Source organism: Cyrtonyx montezumae, unplaced genomic scaffold (assembly GCF_038088225.1).
Source record: "Cyrtonyx montezumae isolate F1298 unplaced genomic scaffold, pur_monq_1.0 scaffold_1, whole genome shotgun sequence".
Lineage (NCBI taxonomy): Eukaryota > Metazoa > Chordata > Aves > Galliformes > Odontophoridae > Cyrtonyx > Cyrtonyx montezumae.
This window is the reverse complement of record NW_027071825.1, coordinates 12881323-12908938: the sequence shown is the minus strand read 5'-3', so window position 1 is coordinate 12908938 and position 27616 is coordinate 12881323. Positions and strand designations below refer to the sequence as shown.

Here is a 27616-nt window from a genome sequence, read left to right as displayed (position 1 = left end):
TATTGCTCTATGTCTATATCCTGCAAGTAAAGAAATAGAAGAAAAATAAAATAAGAATACAGATTTAGATTTGACATTTTGTATACCTGCTGAAAGATGATGCAGTTAATGACCCCAGTCTCTTAACCTCTGTGTGTATTAATTTCCACTGTTGTTTTTAGGTCTAAAGAGAAAATGAAAGGATATGCAGCAAAAATGCAAAAACATAGAAAGCAAGTTTTCGATGTTTTCTGAGAAAATGAAGAAAGATATATGAGAAATGAAAATAAGAAATATATATTATCTTGAACAGGTCTTTTGGAATGTCTGATGCAGATAGCCTGCGTGCCATTTAGTTTCATTGATAAAGAAGATTCAGATTCCAGTCAGTCATGGGTCACACACATGCAGTGTTGTTGCAGCTATTGGAACATGTGAGATCCTCAGTCTCATTGAGGCTGGCTGTCTGTATCAGCTAGCTGTAAGAAACTGGGCACTGTGACAGTATGTGAAGCCACTGGGAGAAGTCCTCTCTGTAAAGGAACTTCAGGAAAGATTCCCGAATAGGAAATTGTACTCAGAGGCCTTTCTGACACTCAGAGGTATCCCTGAGGCACCTGCCATGTCTCTGCTCATGTATCTAGGGGCTCTGCAGAGGCCCAGCCTAGGGCTTCAGCCACTGAATTCAGCACTTCAATTTTGGAAGATGTACCTGTTCAATCGTAAGTAGAGGCCTTAATTATTCTCCTTCTCTCCGTTTATTTTTTCCCCCCAAGCAGAGAAACATTTTCATACTGAGCAACTTGGATGGGATTCCAGCACTGGCCATCCAGTAAGCTGCTTGCGAAGGCAGCCCAGAGGAATTAGATCAAACATCTACACTGTAGGGATCAGCAGTTACACAGATAAGTCCACCATTCTGCCTTCATATTTAAGAAATAAATGTTATTGCAGTATAACCTGTGGGGCTTCATTACAGTGTTTTTACCTCACGTGAAGGAGAGAACCATGTTCCTTTTGAACTGGGGAAAATAGCAACAAACTGTGATAGAGCCATTAAATTTTCAGAGCCTTATTTCTTTGTTCCTGTGGTGAAAATATGCATACTTGTTTGATTTTCTGTATCACTTGAATGTGCAAGAAGAAAGAAATTCTCTTTGTTTTAGAGAGAACATCTACTTTTAGAGTTCATAAACTGCATGGAAGCTGTTCCCAGCTTTGTTCTGCATGCATAGCATATAGGATGGCACAACAACCAGGACTACAAGCTCTTTATGTGTATGCCCCTCTCAATCACACTAGAATCTGACTCTGCAATTCTCTGTCTTTGTGGAACAGATATGGCAGAGTGTTGGCCTTGTCTGGTCCAGCAGTCTGTCATAAGGGACTTGAATGCTCTAAAACTGGCTCAAACATCATGTCATGTGGAGAAATGGCACTGTTTCCAAATTGTCTATGTTACTGCTTGGGATTTTCTCACTGAAAGGTCCTTTGTGAAAGCTGTAGTTTATTGTGTGTTAATATAAGTACACTGCCAACGTGGATAATCCTAACATTTGGGAAATTGTCAGTTGTTCTTTTGGTAACTTTAGAAATCTGTCAGTATGAAGCAGGAAGAGAAGTAACTGTTTTTCTTTTAGCATATGGGCTATTTGTGTTAGCTTGCTTCTCTGCTGCTGTTTTGTGTTACTGTGCTCTTGACCTCTTAATTCTACATTTGGAGAAGTCATTGTTCTTGTTCCTCGTGTCTTTGCTATAACTCCTTCCCGATCAGTGAGTCATTTTCTGTTTTTAGATTTAACTTCACTTTAGCTTATTGTTATGATTAAATCCTACTGACTTGCTTCCCACAGCTCTTGTCACACTCTAGGTGAAGTGGAAAAATATTGCATTCTTTTCTTAGAACGTGTATCAGCCTTTCTCTTTTCTCTCAAAACAGAGAGATAATACCTAAAAAGGGTTAAGAAATACATCCCAGAAGTGCTAGGGTGAGGCTAAATGGGAAGGAGCTGCTACTGCAGCATGTTTTTCCCTGGTGTATGAGCACTGACTGAAACTGTATCATCTGTCAGTTATTGATAGAAAAATCTGTTTCCGCAGGGTTGACTCTAACAACAGCCTCAATAATGAAACACGAACAGGTAAGTGATTACATTTTGCTACTTCTATTGTAGTATTATTTTAAATCATTTACCATTTCAGTGGGAGGTCCAGGTATGGCTTTATTTGCAGGATGTAATCTTGTTGGTTAAATTCATTATAAGTAAATATTTTTTGTTCCTATCAGTAATTTGTGTGCACACAAAGGGCTGCAAGGGCTGCTATGGTTTTTTTCCCACTATTGCTTTCTATTGCAGGCTATGTTAGGTGACATAAGCATTCAAACTGAAGCTACTGAATGTGTTTTGTACGTATTTTGGTTTCAGTTCACTTCTAGGATTCTTGTTCTTTTCAGGTGCTCTTTATTCTTTTTTCTCAATTCCTCATACATCTAATAGCTGTAGTTTATCTTTCTTTACAATAAAGAGATAAATCCATGATTGTCTTCTGAATACAGTGAAATTTTAACCATTAACTATGAAAATTATCTTTCTGGACAGCATCATGAAGCTTTTCCTACACACCTCTATGGCTTTTCCTGTATATCTGTATGTTAGAAGGAAATCCTTTACTTGGAGGCTGGTGAGGCACTGGAACAGGTTGCCCAGAGGAGCTGTGGATGCCCTATCCCTGGAGGTGCTCAAGGCTGGGTGAGGCCCTCGTCAGCCTGAGCTGGTGGGTGACAACCCTGCCCGTGGCAGGGAGGTTGGTGCTGAATGGCCTTTAAGGTCACTTCCAACCCAAGCCACTCCATGGTGGGTGACAGTGTTGATTTTTCCTTTAGTTATATACTTGAACTGTGCTTTCAGGGCAGTTCTGGAATTGAAACACTGATTTTTAAGCCCACAGCATTCAATAGAAATGCCTGCATTTACTTTATTGGGCAATATCCTGTAACATGTAGCTTATTTTCATTTACACACTGGACTTGAGACAAATATTGTCATAGGCACAGAAGAATAAACATTGTAATTTTCAGCCGAAGATTGTATGCTGAATAAAAAAACTAGAGCACTTTTCAAACGTTTTAATTCATTGGGAGTTTTATTATAGCATAATAAGAAATGACTAAAATTCTTCATTTTGAGTATTTGAAAACCAGCTAACTTTGAAGCAAACATGTATTTGCCTGTGTAAATTTATACCCTTCTGCTTCACTAAGACTATGGCTTTCAAATTTAAGATTAAAGCAATGAAAAATCAAGTTGAACCTTGCAAATGTATTTAATACCCCATGGCTCTAGCCTCTGACTGAGAATTGTTATTTCAGTACATTTCTTGAGTGTAGCTCTTAACCAATACACAATGGCTTTTTTGCTGCTTAAACAACACTCCAGAGCCAATTGCTTTTAAGTGTTTCTTTTGGGAGCTGACAAAGATGGATGAGGACAGGGCTAACTGTGATATTGTTCTAATCTTGGATCTGTGCTGCTGCTGTGATTCAAGTTGTGAAGGGAAATGGATGTGTGCTTTAGTTACCTACCTCGTCGGATTTTTAGGTATTTTAAACTACAATAAAACCTATAATACCATTGCTAATACAGCCCCTGTTTGATAAATAAATTGTTCAGTACTTAAAGTAGGGTTGAGGTTATGATTCAGAAGGTATATTATTCTGAATGTCTTGGAAAACTACTTTTTGGTCGACAAATCTCATAGTTGGTTTATTTATTTATTTTTTCCTAGGCAAAAAATTAAAGGTACTGTGTGGGACATCTGGTGCATGTGGTTTTTCTTCTGGTCATTCCAAATACTCACTTTATGTTTGAAATTTAAGGCCTGTTATTCTAGGCTTTCTGACTTCAAGCTTTATTTCTCTGTAGGTGAGCAATACAGATGCAAAACATTCCTATAATAGGATATTGGAGTCACATCTCATTATTGATAAAGACATGAATTCTTTTTAGATCACCTACAATGAATTAAAGTAGCATAACATGGGGTTTGTAAACAATTCTGCCTTGAAAGGAATTTTTATAAATCAGATCCATTGTGGTTAGAGAAGCTTCTGAGGATTCACATCCATTCCCAACTGGTGTATTTCTCCCTCTTTCATTTATAAAAAAAATAAAAATAAAAAATCAAATTAGTGGTACCACATTAAGGCCCAAATATTCAACTGTGGGGAAGAAATCTTGTTTTTGCTTATTGTTTTGTAGCTTATGGAGTTTCTCACCAGTTTATCAGCTGTTTGAAAAGTATCACTTCCACTGACTGCTGTTGCAGTAGTCTTAGTGAGGTTGTTGGCCAACCTCAGGTATTTTTCGTGTATCATGTTCATTACTGGAGGTCAGTTACCAGTCCTCATACAGGCATCTTGGTACTGCCAGTGAAGCTGAGGAAACTGAACAATAGTAGGAAGTGATAGTGTAAAATGATAAGTCAGCGATCATGTAAGAGCACATTTCTCGTACTTTCATGGTTGAAGAGAGCTTTGAATAGATGCCTCTTCTGAGTACTCTTGGCAACGTATTCAAGTCCCAATTTTTGACATTAGGTGCTGAAATTGCAGGCAGATGTCTACCAATTTATATTTCAGACTGCTGTGGGAGTATCATCCTTGTTGCTAAACATTCTTTTGTGACAGTTTGTCAGAGTATTTGTGGGCTGTGTGTGATGATTGCAGTCTGCCTTCATAAATGCTGAAATAGGTTGATGATATGTGGGCCTGGAAAATGTGAGATGCAATAGGGCAGACTTCATGTGGGGTTAAGGTGTGGCTGTCGAAATACACAGAGGTCTGTAGAAATGCCGTGTGTCTGAACCTGAGGCCAATTTCCTACTAAGCCAACAGCACCAACTTGAAGCAAATACGTAATAAGTAGGAAAACCTCTCAGTACTATGGTGAATACAGATCCAAGGGAGCGAAAAATCTTAGTTATTTAGGTCGAACTGAAAATAAAGAACTCTGATACTTCCTTGTTTTATGCTCAGCAGTCTGCTTTCACTTATTCTTTTCACGTTTCTGTGAAATTTTTGTTATTTCAATTTCCCATGTAACTGGGGAGCAGGGAGGGGAGCACTGTGCTTTGTCCTTCCGTATCTGTGGTCATCTGCCAAGTGGTGTAATTGCATCTGAAGTGCATCTCCATTGCAGGGTGGAAGCTCCTTGTGTCAGGACCTTAGGGGATTTCTTCTGAGATACTGTGTATTTCCAGGTGCTTTTGACAACACTGGGTAAACTGCAGTGATGGACTCAGATGAAAGCAGTCTGATAGTTTCAAAATCTGTATAAAAATATCCAACTGTTGGTGAGTGATTATTTTATGTAGGGAGCCCAGTAAATTCAAATAAAACTGACAATCCAATTTTTGTAGTGCTTCACCTCAGTAAATATAGGAAAAGATAGAACAGTGAGAAACTTGAGAAATGCCAGTTGTATTTGAGTTATTGTCACATGTACCACAACTTGAGCTCTGAAGTCAAGGTTTCATTTTTTATGTGTAAAGCCAGGCGCATGCATGGCCTTGTAGCTTTTCAAACTGGTTACCAAACATGGAATGATTTGTTAGTAAATGATTCTACCATTCTTAGTGCTTATTAAATCTATTAAACTGCATCTATTTTAAGTGTGCATATGCAAACTACACTCTTTTTATTTGGGCACACAGTAGTGGTTTGATAGTGATAGGATCTTCATTTCCTTGCAGAATATCACCGATTTTGAGTGCTTTTTGGAATAGATTCTCAAGTTGCACTGTTTTATTTTAAGTTTGAATTTGATTCCCCAATCTCTATTTTGATCTGATTAAGTCAACAGTTTCCTGGGATGCTTGCTCTTTTGGAAAAAAAGGGGCTTGATGATGTGCAAGATACTATTTAGAGATGGAAAAATAACCTTTTCATCTCCATACTGCATCAGGACTGAAAAAGAAGGATCATGAAAGGCAGATGTCATGTGGAAGCACTGTGGAACAAATAACTTGGGAAATGAAAGAGTGGTTTGTTCAAAAGTGCTTTTGTGTAATCTAGACTAGAAGAATATCTTTTGGGGAGCTTAGTAACTGTTTTTTTTTTTTGTTGTTTTGTTTTTTTTTTTTTTTTTGTAGTAGCAAAAAAGATCCTTTTCTCTCTCTCTCTCTCTCTCCCTTTTTTTTTTTCTACAGTGGATTACAAATTTTAACCTAGGAAACATGCAGTATTCCATAAACTATAAAACCTGGTCTTCCCACTGTACCCGGGTTTGCACCCTGGCATCCTCCTAGCCTCTGTCACTATTACCTTTGTCCAGTTTCTTCTCTGTATGTTCTTCAAACTGTTCCCTTTGATGGACTCAAGCATCTGTTCTGGTCCCTGTCTAAGTGCAACATTATTACCCCTCTAGCAAGAGTACCTGGCCTCAGGGAAGGACCTCCTTAATTCCCTGGCCTTGCTCTCTTGTTTGTTGGCTTTTTTTTTTTTTTGTGTGTGTGTGTATTTTTATATTAGTATAAGTATTCTCTCTCTCTCTCTATGTATGTATGTAGGTTGGTCCAAAACTAATGCCTCCTATTTATTTCTGTAGCAATTACAGTAGCTACGAAGAGCACAATAGCACTGTTTGACAGAGCAAATTCTCAGCTACAAAACACAGTTTTTCAAAACAGTCACGACTGTTAGCTGTGCATTTTTGCCAGGAATGAACAAGAGTCTGCATGCTGCACTCTTAACTATTTGCACCAGTGGAGGTAACCCACTGTTTTTGTCGCCACTGCTGAAATGCATGACCTACCACCTCACTGTGCTCATATCCACTGCTTGGTCTCCATAAAGTGTTCAACAAGCATTGCTGAATAGCAGTGAGTGAAGTTTTTTTTCTGCACAGAGAAATTCAGTGATGCATTACTTCATCTGCACTTCCATGACACACTGCGCCTCTGTTGCCATCTGTCCCACGGCAACAAAATGTTAATAGGATATTGATGGCAAAGTTCAACCTCTACTGCTGTACAAATACTTGCCTTTCTCTGGCACTGTGTAATCAAATAGGCATTGCTTTTGGAGCAGCCTTTGTACATGTCTTATATGTTTGTATGTGTGTATATGTATATATATTCTTCTGCCTCTTTCTAGGACAGGGCTGTGGGCAGCCTGGCTCTCTTGCTGGCTTTCTCACACACTGCCAAGCAATTATAAAGATAACATCTCATCTTTTAGAATGAGTACCCATTTGTATAAGAATGTGCTAACCTGATGCAGATGTATTAATTTCTTCTTCACGAGACTTTGTCCATTTATAGGTTAATCATTTTCATTCAGCTATTTCTAAATCAACACAAGTGAGCCACAAGCCTTCACCGATTTTTGTGTATCATGATTTCAGAAGGGAAATCGTATATGGTACGAATTACAGTCCTTTTCTGTCTGAGCACAAATGCTCAGATAGGTAAGTTACAAGGGTTAAGTGATCTCTGTCTGTCCTGGTTTGGAAACAGAATATTTTATTCCATCATATTAAAAGAAGACTCTCAGGTAGGTTACTAGAGAGATATGCTTCTGCATTGTTGTGACTGAATACAAGTTAGAGCTTCTATTTATTTTATTACTACAATATTTTATTACTACAAGCATAATTACAGGAATTGACTCAGATTTTAATGTAATCATAGTCCAACAGTGTGCAACAGTTACCTGTGTGTGAACTGGTGGGTCCCATTAAATATTTTACGCAGTAACTGGGAATTTGGCTTGGAGTGGTGGTGGTGGCTGCCCACAGCAGTGCCACTTGGGCCTTCCTCCCTCAGCACATCTGGGCTGGCTACTCTCTGGGCTAGAACCAGGGGTGCAACTGGGCAATAATTACATATCCAGAGATGCATTTAGAACAAGGTGCCTGGGGTGACCTGGAACAGAGAATGAAGTAACTTGGATGTGATTTCCTATGTATAAAAGTAAAAAAAGAGTTCTAGGCTTTCAGTCCCTACAGAAATGCACTGTTGCATCTCAGTGCTCTGTCTGTGGGCAACCATCTCCTCCTTCTATCTGTAACTCCTCAGTTCAACTTTCCTGGAGAACCAACATAAGGTGGTGCTTGCGAAAAGTCAAAATCTTGGAGTGTTTGAATATGGAGTAGGCTAAGTTTTGCTCTTGTTCTTTAAGTTTAAATTAGGATTTAACAAAGAGATGTATCTCTAAAAGAAGTTTTGACATCTATTAGGGGAGCATTCAGCTGTGATGATTAAAACTATCTCATTCATAGTCCTGTCAATAGAAGAGCAGCTACTTCAAAGATCAGTTTGCAGAGATTTTTCTGAGAATTGCTCAATCCAGTCACTTTCTTTTACAAATGGCCTAAATAATTGTCCTCCAAGTACTCCAAAGGTCACCATAAATCTTTTCCATCCACTTGTGTATATGTGCCAACAAGTTGGTTGGCTGGTAGTCAGTAAGGGTGGGAGCTGAGAGTTTCTATTATGGTATTGAACGTTGAGTCTGTAGATTAAACATTCTTGCCTGGCTGTTTCTGGTCCCTATTAAACAATCTGAAGAACAATCTACTCTAAAGAGTATAACATATAAAAGAACAAGTTAACAACGAAGTGTACATTTGAGCAGTTGGTATGGACTAGTTTCAGAGTATCTTGATCTTATAGAAACTCTGGGCAGATATTTTCCTCTAAGTTGCATCAGCTCTGCAAGCTGCTTGATTTTTATTGCTGTATCATAGCTTGTAAATTGTAGTAAAGGCTGCTATTTCTAACAGGGAAATTTTAGTCATTTTGACATTTTTTCCAAATTGAAAAGTTTTTAGCCCATACAGCTGTGGGACAACTGCTAGGAAACTGTATATATGCATACAAGTCCTTAATTGTCAAACAGACATACTTCAGTGTTATTTCCAGGAGCTAAACACGTCTTGTACTCTTGTGGCATTCTTAGCTTGAGAAACAGATAATGTGCAGCATCCAGTGAGTCATTGTGTCCAGTGCTGCTCTTCCTTAGCAGTGCTGGTAAAGAGGACAGGTGCTTCACTTTCACCATCTTTGTATCTAATTTTAGCAGGAGGACTTTCAGGGCACCTTCTCAGCTGAGGATGTCTGAAACATTAAAACCTGCCAGTTTTAGTTCAATTTGTTCTCAAACGCTGTATCTACCTCTAAGATTCAGTCTGTTCTTACCTGTTGGATAAATGCAGGTTTCAGGGTTAATTTTCACAACTCTGAACAGAGATGAAGGTGATGTTTTTTGTCTTCTTTTAAAGCAGAAATCATAAAAGAACCATTATGTATTGCATTAGTTAGCTTTTAAGGATAGCTTCTGTCTTGAAATGAAGAAAGATCTTGTAGCTCAGAGTATCTGCTTCTACATTTTCATACCACAGATGTGACTTGTCCAGAATATAATTGTTATTCTCTCTTTCTCTCAGATAAATATGCATGTAAGTAATTCTTTGATAATTTTTCCAAAGTATGTCTTGCCCAAACTTATGACAAAATTCATTTCACATCATAAGTCATGGCTAAATTTGATTTTTTTTTACAGCAATTTTCACTATATATAGCAGAAAAAAAATCCTCATGCTCTGTATGAAGTTATTCTAAGTAAGTTTTGCCAACACTGCATGCAGTAGTGTGAACTCATCTAAAGCTTGGATAAGAAACTTTAACCGCAGCTCTGTGTTTAGGCCAGTGTTTCATTCCTGAGTGTTTTTCTGATGTTCTAGTTTGTTGTTGTCATGTGCATGGGGTTTTCACATGCTGAAGTGTATTCTGAGTTAAAAAATGTGAATATTTTCATCAGTAGAGTAGATGTGGGAAAATAGCATTTCATACAAATGATTTAGAGACTAACTGTTCATAGCCTTGACAACCCAAACTGTCTTTTAAATTTCATCACTTATGTTATGAAGTGTCCTGAAACTGTGATATTACAGAGTGATTACTGAAATATCATTTCTAAAAATGGTGAAAAAAGAGAACATGGAAAAAGATTATGAAAATAATTTAATTTTTTTTTATATATCTTAAGATTTATAATGCATGGTGTCTGATTTCTTTTTTTTTTAATTTAAAAATGGTTTTAAATTCTGATAAATTCATTGAGATTTGAAGAGACAAAAATGTGCAGTCTCAGTTGAACTCAGTATTGCTTATTTTCATCCCCAGTCTTCCATATATAGATGAAAATAAGACAGTGAGATGGTATGATTTTGTTTTGTAAATGAGTACTGCAACATTATTTTTCCCAAGAACAGAATCATTGAACTACATTAAAGTTGTATATCTGCAGTAGCTTACTTTATCCCTACAGTGTTACTTTAGACATATTACAAACAGTTCCATAGTTTTCCACTGTTTACATTTTTTTTTTCAGGATTTATATAAAAGAAAGTTTCTTGTAACTTTTAACACAAATAACTATCCATTCCAGAACTAATATTTACTACAGCCAGAGACCAAAATGGTACGACTAGAGCGTTAACATCACATCATTTTGACAACTCCATCATTTTCTGAGAACCTGGAACAGAATTTGGGCTCTGCTTCTGCACTCTTAGATTATAATGCCATCCTTGCCTAATGAGGGAGGTATGCAGGTTTTATATATTTTGTCTATTAATTATTTCTCTTGGTTTGTACCTATAAAGTTGCAGTGAAGCTGTGACCAACTAGCTTAGATGTTACTTGATTTTAGTTCATTTGTATGCATTATTTAAGATGTGAATGTAATGTTGATAGTTGAAACATTATTTTTCAAAGATAACCATGGAACCGCTCCTGTGAGTTTGCGGCCGGAACTACCCTATCAAAGCACAATTAAAAGAAAAGTCAGAAAGAAGAAGAATGGAGTCATCACTGCAAATGTTGCTGGCACAAAATATGAAATTGGTAGGAAGCTACATATCTTGTTTTCAATATAATAGCCATTGATGTGAATGAATTGCTAACTAATGGGATAAATTAATGGACTTAGTAGATTGACAGTGAGTCAAGTCCAAAGGATTTTATTTTCTAAGAAACCTTATTTCTTTTTTTTTGTAAGTTTTTTGTAACATTGAATGGATGGCTTTGAATACTGTATATCTATTACTCATGGAAGTGCTTTGAAATGCGGAAAACCTAATTAATCAAAGTGGTTGTGGAAAAAAACATTTTAATTATGAATCAGATATATGTTCAGAGGTGTACTTAAAGCCTTGGAAGATGAACAGTGTAAATGCAATGTTGAATACCCTTATTATTATACAGAGGCTTCTCAATAACTCTAATAATGTTTTACATTTTAATGCTTGGGGCTACTATCACACTAAGTTTATAGTTTGTATTCTGCTGTAGAAGGAAAAAAAAGTGGAATACAGAATAATGTAATTTGGCCTGAGGCTTTTAAATAGTATGTTTGTAGGATCAACATTGTTTTTTTAGCTTTTAGTGGAATAGCAAAAGAGAATCTGGGAAGCAGCACTAATGCTGATTTTTGATTAAGAGCAAATTATAACACTAAATATAAGCACAATGATTTTGCTCTGGTAGTTGTCCAAAAAACAAAACAAAAATAAGAACAAAAACCCCTAATGGCAAAGAGTGAAGATGTGTTGCTTATTCTTCTCAAAAGGATAATTATTAGCGACTGAAGACACTTCTAGCCTTGTCTCCTTCCTACTGTGTAAATATTTCAACAAATTTTTCAGAGACTGCGGGGCTAATAATTATTTCAGAGACTTTCAGTGGCATATGTGAAGCTTCAAAATGAACTATCTAGGTGGGAAGCCAGAGGAGAATTTCTCACAGCTTCAAGTTTTGAACCAGTAGTGACAAACTTTCAAACTACGAACTCACAGGGTGCTCAAATAGAATTGCTGATTCTTACCATGTGGGGAAAATGTAAAACCTGGAGTGACTTCACTAGAGTGGTGATATTGGAACAAACTTGTTACACAGATAGCTGAATGACTAACTTAAGGCAGAAAAATATCTCTTTCTAATTGTTTTGTTTTGTAAGTTTTTCAGAAAAATCTTTTCTCTTAGAACCTGTGTTATGCCTGGCACATAATCAGGTTTTTCTTTTTTTTTTAATCTTCAAATAATGAGCGCATGTGCTTTTGTAACTGCAGTATCCTTGACTAAAGAGGCCTTGTCCTGTCTGCAGTGATGCTTATACTCACCATAGTTTTAAATTAACATATATGATGGTCAAGATGATGTCTAAGAGCTGTGTAAGTGGGCTTTCACTAGATCATTGTGGAATACCTTTAAGTTATTTGCAGTTTTCCAACAGTGATTGCTCTCTGATTTAAGCACTAGCACAGAATTCTGTAATGTTGTAATTACAGATCTGAAGTAAACTAATGAAAATATTTCAAGTTAAATAAGAGCTTGCATTCTAATATTGTTTTCAGACAAAGGGTTGAATATTACAAATGTTCAAAATCTTGATTATTTTCTTCAAGCTTTGAAAATTAACGTGTTTTAGATAACCAAAACATTCCATGAATATGTGATTTCCCTGTAGTACGCATTGTGATACAAGAAATGGGATTTGTGAAAACACGTGATGAAGATGAAACAGCTAATCTCATTTGGAGTGATTCTGCTGTGCAGCAGGAAAAGATTGCTGAACTTCGGAACTATCAGGTAGAGCCATAGTTGATACTTCAGATGTGTTTCAGTAAAGCACTTTACTCAGAGTCCTTCAGTAATACATCACTTTTGGTCAACAGCATGTGTATAGAGAGTAAAAAAAAACCTAACAAAATAAGGGACAGCAAAGCAATACTAGGCAGACTGTAACAAGGCTACACCACTATATATTTTTAAAATATATCTCTTTTCTGTAGTTACTTGTTCATACCATTTGAAATCTGTTTTTTAAATGTTTGGGGGGGCTATTCTTTCAGTCTGTCCATGAATGGTCATGGTTAATAGAAGATTTTCTTGAATGATTCATGTGTAATAGTGATTACATTTGCCTGAGCGTGGAGTTGAATGTTTTAAGTGATTATTGGTATTGGTTTTACTGGAAAAACTAAAATGTACTTGTTTACTTTCTCTTCTTACTTCTCCATCAGAGAATCAACCATTTTCCAGGAATGGGAGAGATCTGCAGAAAGGATTTTCTGGCAAGAAACATGACTAAGTAATTTTTCTTTTAATATTAAGAAGTTTCTCAGTGATATAATGCAGTAAAATGCTGAATTATTGCAAGGTTTGTTATCTTTAAGAAGAGGCTCTGAGAGGACCAAGAGTAAACTCTGAAGTTCCTTTGGCTTTTTGATATGTTGTATCTGTCTGGGCTATATTGTATCTCTCCAGTTGGCCTGAGTGGAAAACAATTTGGTTCAGTTTTGTGTCTACATGCTGCAGAATGCCTGAGGCAGCTTGGAATTATTATGTAATACATGCTATGCATGTTACACCCAGAAAAGGTTCATGTAATGCTAGAAAAGGATGAATGACAAGTATGTGAATAGATATTACTTGTTTCAAAGTAACCAATGATTATATTTTTGTGTATTTAACATTAACAGTAAAACACTTCGTATCTTTAATATAAGAAATAAGTTAGATAAACTAATTTGTCTTGTTTATACATTTCCCTTCCTCTAGTGAAATAACTGAGAATTACATTAGATTAAAATCTGTAAGACCTGTGAGAAAACAATAGTAAATGATGATTCATCATCTTAGTAATTAGAAAGAGTTTAGAGAGAAATATTTTCATTATTCTTACCTAAATAAAAACAATTTTAAAAAGTTAATCTTTTTGGCCCAAATTTTCCCTCTCTATATTTGCTCTTAGAATCCCTTTATTTTATTAATGTATTTAATGAGATATCTCCTTTCTTTTGTCCTCTCTTTCCCTTTCTGTTTTGTAAATGGTACATATCTGATATAGAATGTATGCAGATAGCACGTGCATTGCTATGGTGCTTACAGACCAGGATCTCCTTGTTCTGGTTGATCAGTACCTGCTGCTGAAGCACTTCTCACTGCCCCTTCCAGACTTCAAGTAAAAACATACAGATAGATCATGGATGCAAGCAGATGTTTGAAGACTTCTTTGAAGCAATTGAACAGTTTTGTTCAGCTTGAAAGACAGCACTATCCTTGTGTATTGCCACACTTCTGTGGTTTAAAACATGCAAAATGGGCAAAAGGTTGATGCTATCATGCATATGTTGTTTTCTAATACAGTCTCATTATGTGTCTCTCAACCTACTGAATTCAGAGTTTGAAACAGTTTAAAATTACACATTGCACATACTAGAGATGAGGTTTTCATTTTCTTCAGACTAAATCTTTTTTCTATAAGCTGTATCAGATGCAATTTACTCATTTGAGTGATGAGTGTGCTAATTGAGTGGATGCATTAAGTGTGGGAAGAGGTGCGCAGGTGGGATGGAAAAGGGATTAGAGCCATGTATGAGATATCCTTTTATGCAACACTTCTTTTGTTTACATGTTTACATTTAAATGGCTTGTGAACTGGTTGTGGACAAAGGACTTTCTCAGTCTAACTTTCTTTCAGACTTGAAAAGTGGGAAGATCTTGAAACACTGGCAGTAGAACTTGTATTATTTGATTGATAAGTAACCTACATTTTGTACAGAGCACCTTTTCTTTTGCATAGAAGGCACCTGGAGAAACGAGCAGGGTCTGATCAGATCTGTGAGTTAAACAGCACTCAAAAGAACAATACTGGCTTTTTAATTCTCAGACCTCCTAGTAAGGACTGCAAGGCTGAAGGACAGAATAGCACAGTGAGGAAACGGTTAGCAACAGTAGTAGATAACGGATGTGCTAAAAAATAGAGCTATTGTAAGAAGATAGGTCTTTGTTTGGAAAACTACTTGATGTTCCTATGTCGTTTGCAAACAGGGCCAGGCAGGAAAGAACAGAGCTGAATTCTTCTGTCAAAGGTTCCAGTGAGCACCAGAACTTGTAAACAATGATGAGTATTCAGCTTCATGTTATGAAGTGTTTGTAGTCTACCCAGATGTGTAAGATTACAAAAAAAAAAAAGCATATAGAAGTCATGTAATTGCAGTCAGAAAGTAATCTATAATACCATCAAGTTACATTCATTTAGTATTGAATTATGTGTATTAATAAAGTAGCAAGTTTTTGTAATGTAACTTCAGGATGAATATAAGAAATTTGCAGAGGAATGTGAACAGATGCAGAAGTGGCTTTTTGCCTAAATATAGGATAATTAAAGTATGCATGAATAATGATTATAATATTTTTTTCTGAATATTTATTGGCTTTCATCAGGTTAGATTTAAAAAAATGATTGTTACATTGAAGCTGCAGGAGCACTGAATCTCATGCAGTACTTCAGGACTACTTTAGCTATTGTGGTTTCTGCAGCGCTTTTGTTGGGTTGTTAGCTGAATAAGTTGGTGACAGTCTATCTATTATACCAGTAGGTCTTGGCTACAGTCCTAGTCTTACAGATGCAGTTGGCTGTTCTATTTCTTCTTGCTAGTATTTGAGTCACTTAAAGAGAAAGTGGAGGATTATTGAGTAGGTTCATAGTAGAAATGAAATATTGAAACTATATTGTAAGTCTCCTTACCACTAAAATTATACTGATGCTGTTAGCTTGTATTAGAAAAGAATAAGTATAGTTAAATCTGTAACTAATTAAAAGGTATTAAAATTCACCATAGTGCCATTTTTAAAAACTAAAGACTAGGCAGTTTGCTTTATCACTTCAGCTGGAAGCTGGATGCTTAAAAAAAAAAAAAAAGTGATCTGTGGATATTTGTATTTTAGATGTGTTTACCCACCTGGGTGCTTCCCTGTGCAACCTGCTTTAGAGAACCTGCTTTAGCTATGATTCCCCTATGATTTTGTGATTCTAAATGAATTCTCAACTGTTCTTCCTCTTCGATTTCTCTTTGCATTCAGACAGCAAAGGAATGAAGTCAGACATGATCATGTCCCTCTTGTGCTGGGGACCCCAGGCCTGGATGCGTTACTCCAGATGGGGCCTCACAAGAGCTGAGTAGAGGGGGACAGTTACCTCTTTCTCCCTGCTGGCCACTCCTTTTTTAATGCAGCCTGGGGTACAGCTGGCCTTCCAGGCTGCAAGTATGTACTGCTTTCTCATCCACTAAGACCCTCAAGTCCTTCTCCATAGGGGCTGCTCTCCTGAAGTTCTTCCCCTAGTCTGTATAAATGCCTGTGATTGCCCCAGCCCCAGTGCAACACCTCGCTCTTAGTCTTGTTGAACCTCATTAGGTTCACGTGGGCCCACTTCTCCAGCCTGCCCAGGTCCCTCTGGATAGCTTCCCTTCCCTCCAGTGTGTTGAGTGCACTGCTTAGCTTGGTGTCGTCTGCAAACTTGCTGAGAATGCACTTGTTTCCATTGTCTGTGTCATTTATAAAGATGCTGAAGAGCACCAGACCCAAGACTGACCCTTGGGGGATGACACTTGTGACAGGTCCACCCAGACCTAGAACCATTCATCAAACCATTGCTCTTAAAGTATACATTCCTGCAGTTGGTTAAGAGTAGAGTTTTGTGACATACATCATCATGGTTTTATAATTTTTGTTATTGATATTCCAGATCAATTCCATGTCCAATATTGATATTCCAACATTTTATTTCCTTTTAAAGTATTTTGCTAATAAAATTTCCTTGTCAGGTTATTGTAAATGCTGTTAAATGAGGAGGCTTGCATCCATCAAAGTAGTTAATTTTTTTTTCAACTCAGCAACTTTCAACTTTTTTGCAGAATGATTAAGTGTCAGCCTCAGGAGTATACTTTTATTCCTCGAACGTGGATTTTCCCTGCAGAATACACACAGTTTCAGAACTATGTAAAAGAACTGAAGAAGAAACGTAGACAGAAAACTTTTATAGTCAAGCCAGCTAATGGTGCAATGGGGCATGGGTAAGTTGCATGCTAATTTCAGTCTTCTTACCCAGAAAAAGTGAAATCTAGTTCTATTTAAGTCGTTAATTGAAGTTCTTTATTAGAAAGAAGTTTGTTGTTCAAGTTGTATATCAGCATAAAAAGGTCACCTATTGGAAAAATGCTTAACAACAAGAAACAGCTAAAATATAAAACTAAATAGATGTGGTATTTTCATGTCGCTCTGAATGTGGCTTAATTAGGAAATGCATTTTCTGATGATGTTCATGTAATTCTTAAGATCAAGACTATTTTTAAATTACTCAAACAACATATTTATTAATCTATTATGCTTAAACTTAGAGAGTGAGATCATACTGGGCACAAATGGCAGGGCTTCAAGTGGTTGCAGGGCTGTTTGTGTGGAAGACGACCAGGATTGTCCTTTAGCTCTGAAACCATTCCAAGTACCCTACTGCATGCCAAAATTGCTACACAGAAGTATTTTAGAGCAGCAGCCTCAAGGTATAGGAGGAATGGAGGAGACGCTGTAGGGATGCAGTTTGAGGTATGGTTTTGGAAGGATCTGATGCATTCCAGAGGAGGGGGGGGCACCCTTGAAAAGAGCAGCAGCTGGGTTGAAACTGTTCTGCCTGTGATAGGTCTGCACAGAGAAAAATGAGATGATATTAAATATCTCAATTTATTCTTAACTCTGTTCTTACTTTTACCTATTTGAATCACAGATTTTATTGCTTTAATATCAATTTGGTACTATATAGTATAGAGTTTCTCCTTGTCCTAAGTTTTTATTCCTCTTAATAAGGACAAAGATGAAAAGTAGCAGGTATTTCATGGAAAATATGGTGAAGAAAAATCGTGGAAGCTAGAGACAGTGGATTCTGCCAAATGATTTGTAAGTGCAGAGGGAATTGATGATTACTTTTTTTTTTAAATCAAAGTACAACTCCTTGCACTGGACCATTATTGAACCTCATTTGGTTTATGTAGGCTGATTTGTTAAGCTTTTTCATGTCCTTTGGGCTGGTGTTCTTTCCATCTGTTGTTTACAAAAAAACCCAAAAACATACAAACCAAAAATCCCCAAATAGGTCAGGTACCAGCTACAAGACAGGGAACTGAAAGCCATCTAAGTAAATGGCACTTTTTCTATACCCTACAAATCAGCTCTGTAAGGTCTTTCTCCCCATAGTCTTTAGTCTGATTACTGGACTGGGTGACCATAGTAATGCATTTCAAAGAGTTTTGTCTAAGTCCTACACTTTATAAATAACTTCTGTTTTTTAACTAGGATCTCTTTAATAAGAAATGGAGAAAAGTTACAAGCTCAGGATCACTTGATTGTTCAGGAATATCTTGACAAACCATTTCTCATGGAAGGCTACAAGTTTGATTTACGTGTATATATTCTTGTAACCTCCTGCGATCCATTGAAAGTATTTTTGTATCATGATGGACTGGTGAGAATGGGCACAGAAAAGTATCATCCTCCCAGTGACTCAAATTTGGTAAGTTGGTGTTAATTCCAGTTTATTGCTTATGTATGTGGGATTGTATCTGAGTAATGTTTGGAGGATTAAAAAATAAAGTGGTGGCATAAAATTTTCACTTGGTATTTGCAGTGGAAATGTTAAGTCACAGCCTGAAACAGTGACTGAGCACCTGGTGGGAAGGCAGGGCAAATCCAGGGGAGCTCAGGTGCATGCAATGTACCTGAGTGACTGGAAGGGGTGGAGCCAGGATCCTCCCCTTCCCAGACCTCATTTAAGGGTTGGCAGTGAAGGGGAGGGTATATCTTGATGGAGATCCCTGCTTACCTGAGGCCTTCTGTATTTAAGCAGCTCCTTCCTTTCATTTCTGCATCTGTGTTGGCTGTGCTTGGGCTCATTCTCACTTGCTGTAGCCAAGGATTCTGCCACCCCACTGTTGTTGCAGTACTTTCCATCCCATTATAGCATTACTGTATTTATGTGACAGAATTTTTGGATCCTCACTGAAGATGAAGAAAATAGTATTTAACTAACATCTGTACTTGTGACTTTCATAAAGAATATGTTGCTTATGAATATAAAAACACTCTTCTGACTTATATATAGGCTAGAGTTTAGATTTTTCCTGAAAGCAACGAAAAGTCCATTATTAACATTCAACTCAACAAATGGATTTATGAAAGTAACTTCAGGAACAAGTTATGTTGTTCTCAGTTTAGCAAGATGCAGGAGGAGTTACGCCTTATACCATGATTGTTTTTCAAGTCCCTGAAGTGTAAAGCTTCTCCTGAGGATCCCACAAGGTTTCAGCCATTGTTCTAGGAGCCTATTCAGGAAATAGGGCAAAAAAAACCCAAAACAAAACAGTCAGAGACGTGATGATCATGCCATGAGAGTGGTTACTAAAATCCCCAAACATCAGATAATCTGCTGATATTTGTAAGTGACCGCTGCTTCTGCAGGGAAAGAAGCATGAAATTACATCACCCGCTTAATGTTTATGCAGTACACTTGCTAATTTTAGGATGATGCAGCAGAGCTGCCTATAATCTTGCAGAGAACCAAGAAAATAGTAAGGGATGTGCTGAAAAATGCTTTAATCCTGTGCTATTGGGAGGTGCAACCTTTCCTTCTGGCACCGACCAAAGTACAGATGGCAGTAAAGAGAGGACTCAGATTTTATGCATCCAGGCATAAGTGGATTTAAATTTTTCATACCTCCCTATGTACTCTATTGCTTCTTTATCTTTCCTTTTCCAGAATGATAGATTTTTAGAACTGATCTAGTGTGATTATATGATAGAAAATGTATGGTGAGCCTTTTACTTTGCTTGTCACTTAAAACAATGTTCTTCTGAATAGTGCAGATATAATCTGAATCCCAGTAGAAATGTTCCATTTGGAGAAGTTCCAACACTATATTCGGAACAGTTTGCTTTTAATGGTTTTTATTGTTACTAGTCTCAGTATTATTGGCACTGAAATATGCTCCAAGTCTATAAACAGAGTGGCAGAACAAGCACTTTTCTCTGTGATCTTACAACTGTTCATATCTGTCTATTGTATGGAATGTCATTAGCAATAAGCCAGGTTATTGTTCCACCTGTTCTAGATAAATGCAGGCTACAGAGTAGTTTATATATTTAATTAATGTTCTAAAAACGCTTTACTTTTTCTTTTTTTTTTTTTGGACTCCAGAAAAGAATTTAATTTTCTGAAATTTAGCTACGTGGAAAGGCTACTGAAAACCATAATAGGTTTCAGAGTTATTCTAAAAGCAGAAATTGGAAGCTGTGTGAGAAATACATTGCTTGTAGTGCTGTTGTTAACTAGCCTGCACCTATATTGCTTGATTTTGTTAATTTCATTCATTTTTCTTAAATGTACATATAGTGAGATAAACGTCAGCAGGAAGGCTTGTGTTGCCTATTGTCTGTCTGGTCAAAAAGGAATTGAAACAGAAAGCTTATGGCCAGATTATAATATCAACTATTACTCAAACAAGGAATGAAATATGATAGACAACAGTGGACTGTCATCATGATAGTGTACGTGGAAAGCTGAGTTAATACAGGCACAGTAAAAGATGTGAATGTATAAATAATGATTTATAAATTGACTTTAAAAGGTTGTGTTTCTTAATGTAGCAATGAATCAATCGCTGATTAAATTTTCTTACATAAAGAAACCACAATGTTTATGTAATGTATGTTTTGAAATTTATTCCCCTCTAATGTATGGCTGCAAGCTGCTCAAAAATGAGCAGTTCTGGCAGACAGCAACATGACAGATGAATTTATATGTAAAAGATATTTTAAACCATTACCATAATGAGAACACTTCTCATAACTAAACTACAGAGAAAAATTAAATGTGGGATTGTCTATGAAACAGATGCTAGAGTGTTTTTAGTGCTTCAAAGTACCGTCTTTATTCTTTGCTTTTTGCAGAGTGTAATTTTTCACATTTTTATGGAGTTGTTTACATACACACCTGTAAAAATGCTGGATATGTTGTCTAACCAGATGTTGAATTGCACATCTACTACTACTGTTATTGGCTTAAGTGTAAGCCCAGGTTTTGTTATAACAAGGATACAACTGTTAGTATATGAAATCTTTGAGAACAGGAAACACTAAATCTGCACGTTCTGTATTTCCAGATTTGAACTGTTGGACTGTTGTTAACTTTTCTTTTAATATTATTCTAGAATGGACAATTCTGAATCATTTTAAGTTTTTTCTTTTCTCTGTATTCTTAGAGCCAACTGTACATGCATCTGACCAACTACTCTGTGAATAAACATAATGAACACTTTGAACGGGATGAAACAGAAGACAAAGGAAGTAAACGCTCCATAAAATGGTTTACCGAGTTTCTAGAAACAAATAATCTTGATGTCTCCAAATTCTGGAGTGATATTTCAGTAAGATAGAACTAATACACTTTTTGATATTTTGTTTAAGGATAATTCTTAGAAAATGTATTGCTTCTACCATGGCTTTACTCAGAATCCAGTGTTATTTTTGAAACATTGTTAACCCTGACCCTAATATTAAACAAAAGACACCACAAATGGCATGCTGTTTATAATAAAATTCTGTATTTAATCTTCATTAAGTTAATATTGGACTTCTTATGTTGGAGGGACAAAAGTCCTTTCAAGCAGTTATTCACGTAAATAATATCATACATACAAACAGTCCTATTGAAATTCTCAAAGGTTTTCCTATCTCCTAAAGTAAATTTTATGTGAGAGAATGTGCAAAACTGTACTGAGCATTGCATATATCAGTAGATTGGAACCTGCACCGTTCAGATTGGTGGGTGTGTTACAGACATTTTAAGTAAAGAACTGGACTGAGACTGAGAGTTTAGGGTACTTATCTGTAAATATGATTCTGAGAATATTTATTGGAAAGTAAATCGTGAAGTGAAATAAGTTTGGCTACGCTATGCCTTATCCCCAACGTGGCTTAACCATTCAAACTACTGCTTAACGTAAAAAGAAGTTGTACTATGGAAAGTATACCAACGTATTTTCTAGCTATCAAAAGTATCTGCTATTCAGTATGAACATTTATTTGGTAATAAAAATCTTCTACATTGTACTAAAGCATCTATAAAAGTGTAAAATATGTAAATGCACTATATACTGGTGTTGCATCTTTGATAAACTTCTCTCAAAACCCCTACAGGAGTTAGTAGTGAAGACTCTCATAGTTGCAGAGCCACATGTTCTTCATGCTTATCGCATGTGCAGGCCGGGACAAGCACCAGGAAGTGACAGTGTCTGCTTTGAAGTCCTGGGATTTGATATTCTGCTGGACAGAAAACTAAAACCATGGCTTCTAGAGGTAAACTCCTTTAAACAAATGTAAAGCAAACTTAAGCAAGCCCCAGCTGAATTATGTCTATGTAAAGCTTCCAGAGAAAATCTGTGCCTTGCAGAACATACTGGTTCTAAGTGAATACATCATGCTTTTTTTCTGCAACAGCTGTATGAGAACACTGTTTTGGAGTGATTTAGGTGACTCAGGTAAGGTTGTTTTCCTGGAGAAATGTTGTATTTTAAATCTTTCTGAACATTTTTATGAGAAATGGGTTGTCCAATTGTACTGGGTGCACTGTAGCTGAACTTCATAAATTTCCTTTGTAAGAATGGCTCTGGCAACTTCTCTGACTGTTTGGTCCTAATCTCCTTTTTTAAGTATCAGTTCTTTTGTTTTCCTTTGGCTTTAAAAAAATGCCTTCAGAGGAAACTAGTTCACTACCTATTTCAAGCAAGTTAATTATGTTAACTGGCTGGAAATGCTATACAGCTGGTGGAAAAAAAACAAAACCAAAATGTGTTTATTGGCAATAAATAATGAAATAAATAATGAATATGACTGGATACTGATGAGCAAAGTGTGCACAATTAATATACTGAATTATAACTTTCTCAGGTCGTTAATACTGTCAACAGTTGTCATGATTATTTCTTAAAATTTCAGTATAATATAAATTCACTGTCTGCCATGCAGATACAGAAATATTTGATGGCTTTGATGTACTAGCTAAAATCAACACATTGCATGAACTTCCTCTACTTCTCTTTTTGTCAAGCAATGCCTTTGATTTAACTCTACATTTTATAGATTAGGCACTTGTTTAAATGCAGACTCAAGTTGCTCATTTCATCTAACCTTGCAGCAAATCTCTCTTCTAGGAGAGATGATGAATCGAACTTTGGTAAATCCATTATGAAGGAGACTCTTCTATTTCCTTGGATGTCTACATGTAGTATCAACATTTGGGGGTTTTGGATTTACTGATTATGTTATAGGGCAGTCTCAGGAGAATTCCTGGACTCCTTGTTTGTAAAGGAGGGATCTGGCAAAATAATAAATGCTGCTTTTTCATTTTGGATTGCTGTAGAATGCTCCAGGACTTGTAAAGTGTACTTGGTTGCTATTATTTTTTAAAATATAGGAGTTCATTGATTATTTACTTTTGATAACCCAATGGAAACCTTTAACTTATTTTGCCAGGTGTTGATCTGAACTAAAAGAAATTCTGAAATTTGAGATGTAGTCCGTTTCTGCACTCATCCACAAATTTTCATGGCCTTTGTTTTTTGCAGCACACATGCATACATCCTGCATGTCTGTTTCGTGTGCAGGTGTGTGTATCTGTATATATATATATATATATATATATATATATATATATGCACATAACATTTGCCATATATACAAAATGTACGGTGTAGTATAGAACAAAGGTGCACTGAATATGTATGTAGTAGATATAATAATGTATACTCAGTGTATGCATGATACATATATAATAAGTGTGATAGTATTTATATGTAGTATGTTTTTCTAGAACAGTTCTGGCTTTTCCATCCTTCCCCTCTTACCTCGTTCGACCATTTCCCTATTGCCAAAACTCCCCCAGGAGATGTGCTCTTCCTAGCAGTGGGAACGTGCACTACTCATAAGGCTCTGAACGTTCCCAGTGAGTGGGAAAACTGCCAGGACAAGATCAGGACGGCCAGTCCGCTGTCTGCTTTTCGTAGCTCACGGAGCTGTTCTGTTGCGAAGTTAGCTCGATTATTAAATGAAACAAACTGTGCAGCGCAACGACGACGGCTTTCCTGGGGCGACCCCTGCTCAGGTTCGCCGTTATTCCCATAGCACTGCCGCCCCCTGATGCTGCCGAACTTCCGGAACCTTCCACAGCAGTGAGCGGAGGGAAACGCACCGCTGCCATCTGCTGGCGCCGGCCGGCCGTGTGCCGCCCGCGGCTGCCGCCCCTCCGCGCGTTCCATCCGCTGTTCCATCTCCACAGCGCGCACTGATGAATGCCAATGGGCGCCTTTTTTTCGGTGTGGAGCAATTCAGTGACACCCGTTTGCTTTGTCTGCGCTCCATTCTGCCAGATCACCCCTCTGCTGCCATCTGTCACATGGCAGCAGTGTTTAATGGAGCACTGATGGGAAGTTTCAACCTCTACTGCCATTCCATCAACATCTACCTTTGGGTTATGGGCCATTGTAGTGAAATGGGAGGCATTACTTTCAGAGCGGCCCTCTTCTCCTAGAAAACTTAAGTTTTACTAAACTTGACCAGAATTTCTTAATCCAGGTTATTTTGTGTAACTGACAAGGTGATACTTTTTACATTCTTGGATTTTAATGTTACTCCCTAAATGAAGATCAAGCCTCTGGCTTTTCTTTTTGGTCTTGCATCCATACTACAACTTGAGTGCAGGGTACCAAATCCCATTTGTGATCTATATAGGTGAGAGAAACTTGCCTGGTATACGTATCTGTACAGTTATTATTTAGCAAGACTAATCTACTAGCAAAAACTTCTCAGAACTTATCAGTTTCAGTCCAGTTCAAATGTCCTTGGATGTCTAGGCTAAATAAAGCAATGATTAGTAATTTCTATTAAAAAGTAGTTAAAGTTCACATTCCAAGTTTTATGATGTTTTTTCTTTTGCATGCATCTTCCCCTGGAGACCCAAAGGCCTCCCCCCAAAAAAGAAAACAAAACCCGAAACTGACAGAGGGGGTCTAATTTCCATAAAAAGGTGGGGTTAGTTGTTATGGCAAAATGTCATATAGTGGGTTTTTCCACCAGGAAGAATACACTACTTGTAATATTCCTGATGTCATCTACTTATTTTTCATTGACTGGCCAGCTGTTCACATTATTTCCCAGTTTTACTGTAACTAGTTTGCTTTATGTTTTACAGTTTCTGCTCTGTTCTTTTTCTGTCTCTAAATTCAGCGTTATCTAGTTCACAAGGTTTCATAGTGAACACTACTTGGCTGCAACAATTGATATGTATATTTGCATATATCTATGTCTCTGTATTTTTCAAGGTTTTTTTCCTCCACTTTTTAATCATTTGCTTGTAATTTTGGTGCCCCTTATACAGTCCTGTGTTTTTTGTTTGTTTGTTTTTGTTTGGTTTTTTTTTTGTTGTTTTTCTTTTTCCCCAATAGCTTCAAGATGTGGCTTCCTGATAAAATTGCTAGTGTTTTATTAACACAACCTAATCATGTATATGTCCTGGTTCTTGGGTCATTAGGCACTAGATAATAATCTTTTAGAAGATGAATGTACAATGCCTTGGCAGCTAGTTATTTTGAAGATATACTGTGATTGAATCACTGTCAAATCATCACGGTTTTTACATCACTTATATCGCTCATGTCTTGCAGATTAATCAGCAGTTCTATTTAATTGTAAAGCAAAAGTTGAAGATATCAGTTGGGAGTTATAAAACTTGTTGTGTACTTAATTCTACTATTAATACTACTGAAAGATCTGGGAGCTAAAACTGTGACATTATAAAAAATGTATGAGAAACATTTTATTCAGTAGTCTATACCAAGGGATACTGTGGTTACAAGGCAGGTGATTTTTTTTAATTTTTTTTTCCCTTGTGTATTGTTACATGCAACAGATTAGAGATTTTGAAGTTTTGATGATAGTTTATCCAATAAACATGGTATAAACTTAATACATGATGCAGAATAGGAATATCTTGTTTTTATACTGCAGCATGTTCAGAATCTTGGCCTTAGAGACTTATTTAACCTGTATGGAAGCTGCATGAAGTATTCAGATTATAGTCGCTGGGTGTGCGTGCTTGGGTCCCTCTGGAAGAGCCTAGCAGAAATCATTTGATCTTAGAAATGTCTCATCTTCTATCTACACTGGGTGATGAGCAGGCTTTTTACTTAAGGTCAGCTGTCAAGACTGCCTTCTGAAGTTTTCTGATGTGAGAATGGAGGCGTAGTGAACGGGCGAAGAAAGCTAAGAGGTTTGTTAGTACAGCATCCTTGCATGTAGATGTACTAAATCAAGAGGTAGTTCAAATATCCACAGACATTGTGAGCATGGGATAGCCAGTGAACTTTAAATTCACACCTGCTTTCTCTGTATTAACTTTCTAATATACTCAGATGCAGCCCAACACAAATAAAAATCCAAGCATCTCCTGCTGCACTAAGGCGAGTTTGCAGCAGCCATCCAGAACTGGATCAGTTTTTACTGTCCTGGTTACACTTTAGGACTGAGGTTACAGTAGGGTCAGGATTTCAATCTTTCGTCATGAATTGCATGTTTAAAAAAACAAACACAACAAATTCTCAGCAAGTCACAGATTAGTGCTCCAGTTCTAACTGTGAGTACAGTAGCATTTCAGCTTCTTAATTGGAGTGATAGTGTAATGCTTCCCAATAGTATTTGGTTTCATAACAGCATTTTAAGTGTCTTCTTACATCTTTCCAACCCCTACCTTAATTTTCTGCTTAATAAACACAGACAACACGGTTTTGTTCAGAATAGCTGATTTTTGGCAACATTCAGTCCACAGGAAAGAGACTAAATTTTATACTTTTCAGAGTGTACTTCAGAGTACTTTTCAGAGTTAACTTTTATCACCTACAACAATTTTTGTACATTTCAGGTCTGTGTAAGTGTGTATCTAGCAGCTCTGTGGGTTCAGTATTAGACTAACTCAGCATTTTACATGTTTCAAATAATTTCTCATATCTAACTGTATTATAACTTAAGGATTCAGAGTGCTAATTCTAGTAAAATATTAGAAATTAACTGGTAGGCAGTTTTAATAGCTGTATTTCTGTCTGCTTACTTGCTTTTGATGTGTGAAAAAGGTATTTCAAATCCAAATCTTTCTGGTTGCTATATGTTACTATGGGGACAAAAATTCAATACAGAATATCATATGATAAAATATCTAATAATTGAATAAGAAGTTGGGGCTTGATTTTTGCATTTCTGGTTTCATTTCAGTGAACTACTTGTGTATTTAGGAATTTGTTGGACTGAATCCGAATCATAGCACTCCATGTTGTATGGGATACAAGGCATTCATTTTCACTTCTGAAGTGGTTTGTCTGTTCCTTCCCTCACCAGCACTGCTCACTGACAGTCAGGATGATTCCTGCCTCTTATTAGCACCCATTGCTCCTGTATACTTTTTTATAAAAGCCTGGAAGGTATTCCTAGAGACATTCACGTGTTTACTTTGTTCTCCATCAGTTTCTCCTGAAAGCTATTCTTCTGCAGGGGCTCCAAAGCTTGGCTTTGATTAGATGATGCTTGGTGGAGTCTCCTCATTTTGTTTCCTTTCTTCCTCTGTATTTATAGTAATGTTGATGATGTCATGCTCTGCACTTATCCTGTTACTTATTTTACATTTTCATACCATGTACTG

At 36.8% G+C, this 27616-nt stretch overlaps 1 protein-coding gene across 4 annotated transcripts in view; it reads left to right on the top strand.

Annotated features, from left to right (window-relative positions):
• The first annotated feature begins 2079 nt into the window (after nucleotides 1-2079).
• The window catches only part of TTLL7 (tubulin tyrosine ligase like 7), a 197969-nt gene continuing 172432 nt past the window's right edge, over nucleotides 2080-27616 (top strand). For all 4 annotated transcript variants that reach the window (XR_010622469.1, XR_010622468.1, XR_010622470.1 and 1 more), the window contains exons 1-9: nucleotides 2080-2120; nucleotides 10373-10587; nucleotides 10759-10887; nucleotides 12509-12630; nucleotides 13065-13132; nucleotides 16743-16901; nucleotides 18175-18391; nucleotides 21135-21299; nucleotides 22072-22230. Coding sequence is in view for 1 of the 4 variants with exons in the window: in XM_065740900.1 (XP_065596972.1) it covers nucleotides 10563-10587; nucleotides 10759-10887; nucleotides 12509-12630; nucleotides 13065-13132; nucleotides 16743-16901; nucleotides 18175-18391; nucleotides 21135-21299; nucleotides 22072-22230 (1044 nt within the window). In the remaining 3 variants the exon portion in view is untranslated. The remainder of the gene's footprint in view (nucleotides 2121-10372; nucleotides 10588-10758; nucleotides 10888-12508; nucleotides 12631-13064; nucleotides 13133-16742; nucleotides 16902-18174; nucleotides 18392-21134; nucleotides 21300-22071; nucleotides 22231-27616) is intronic.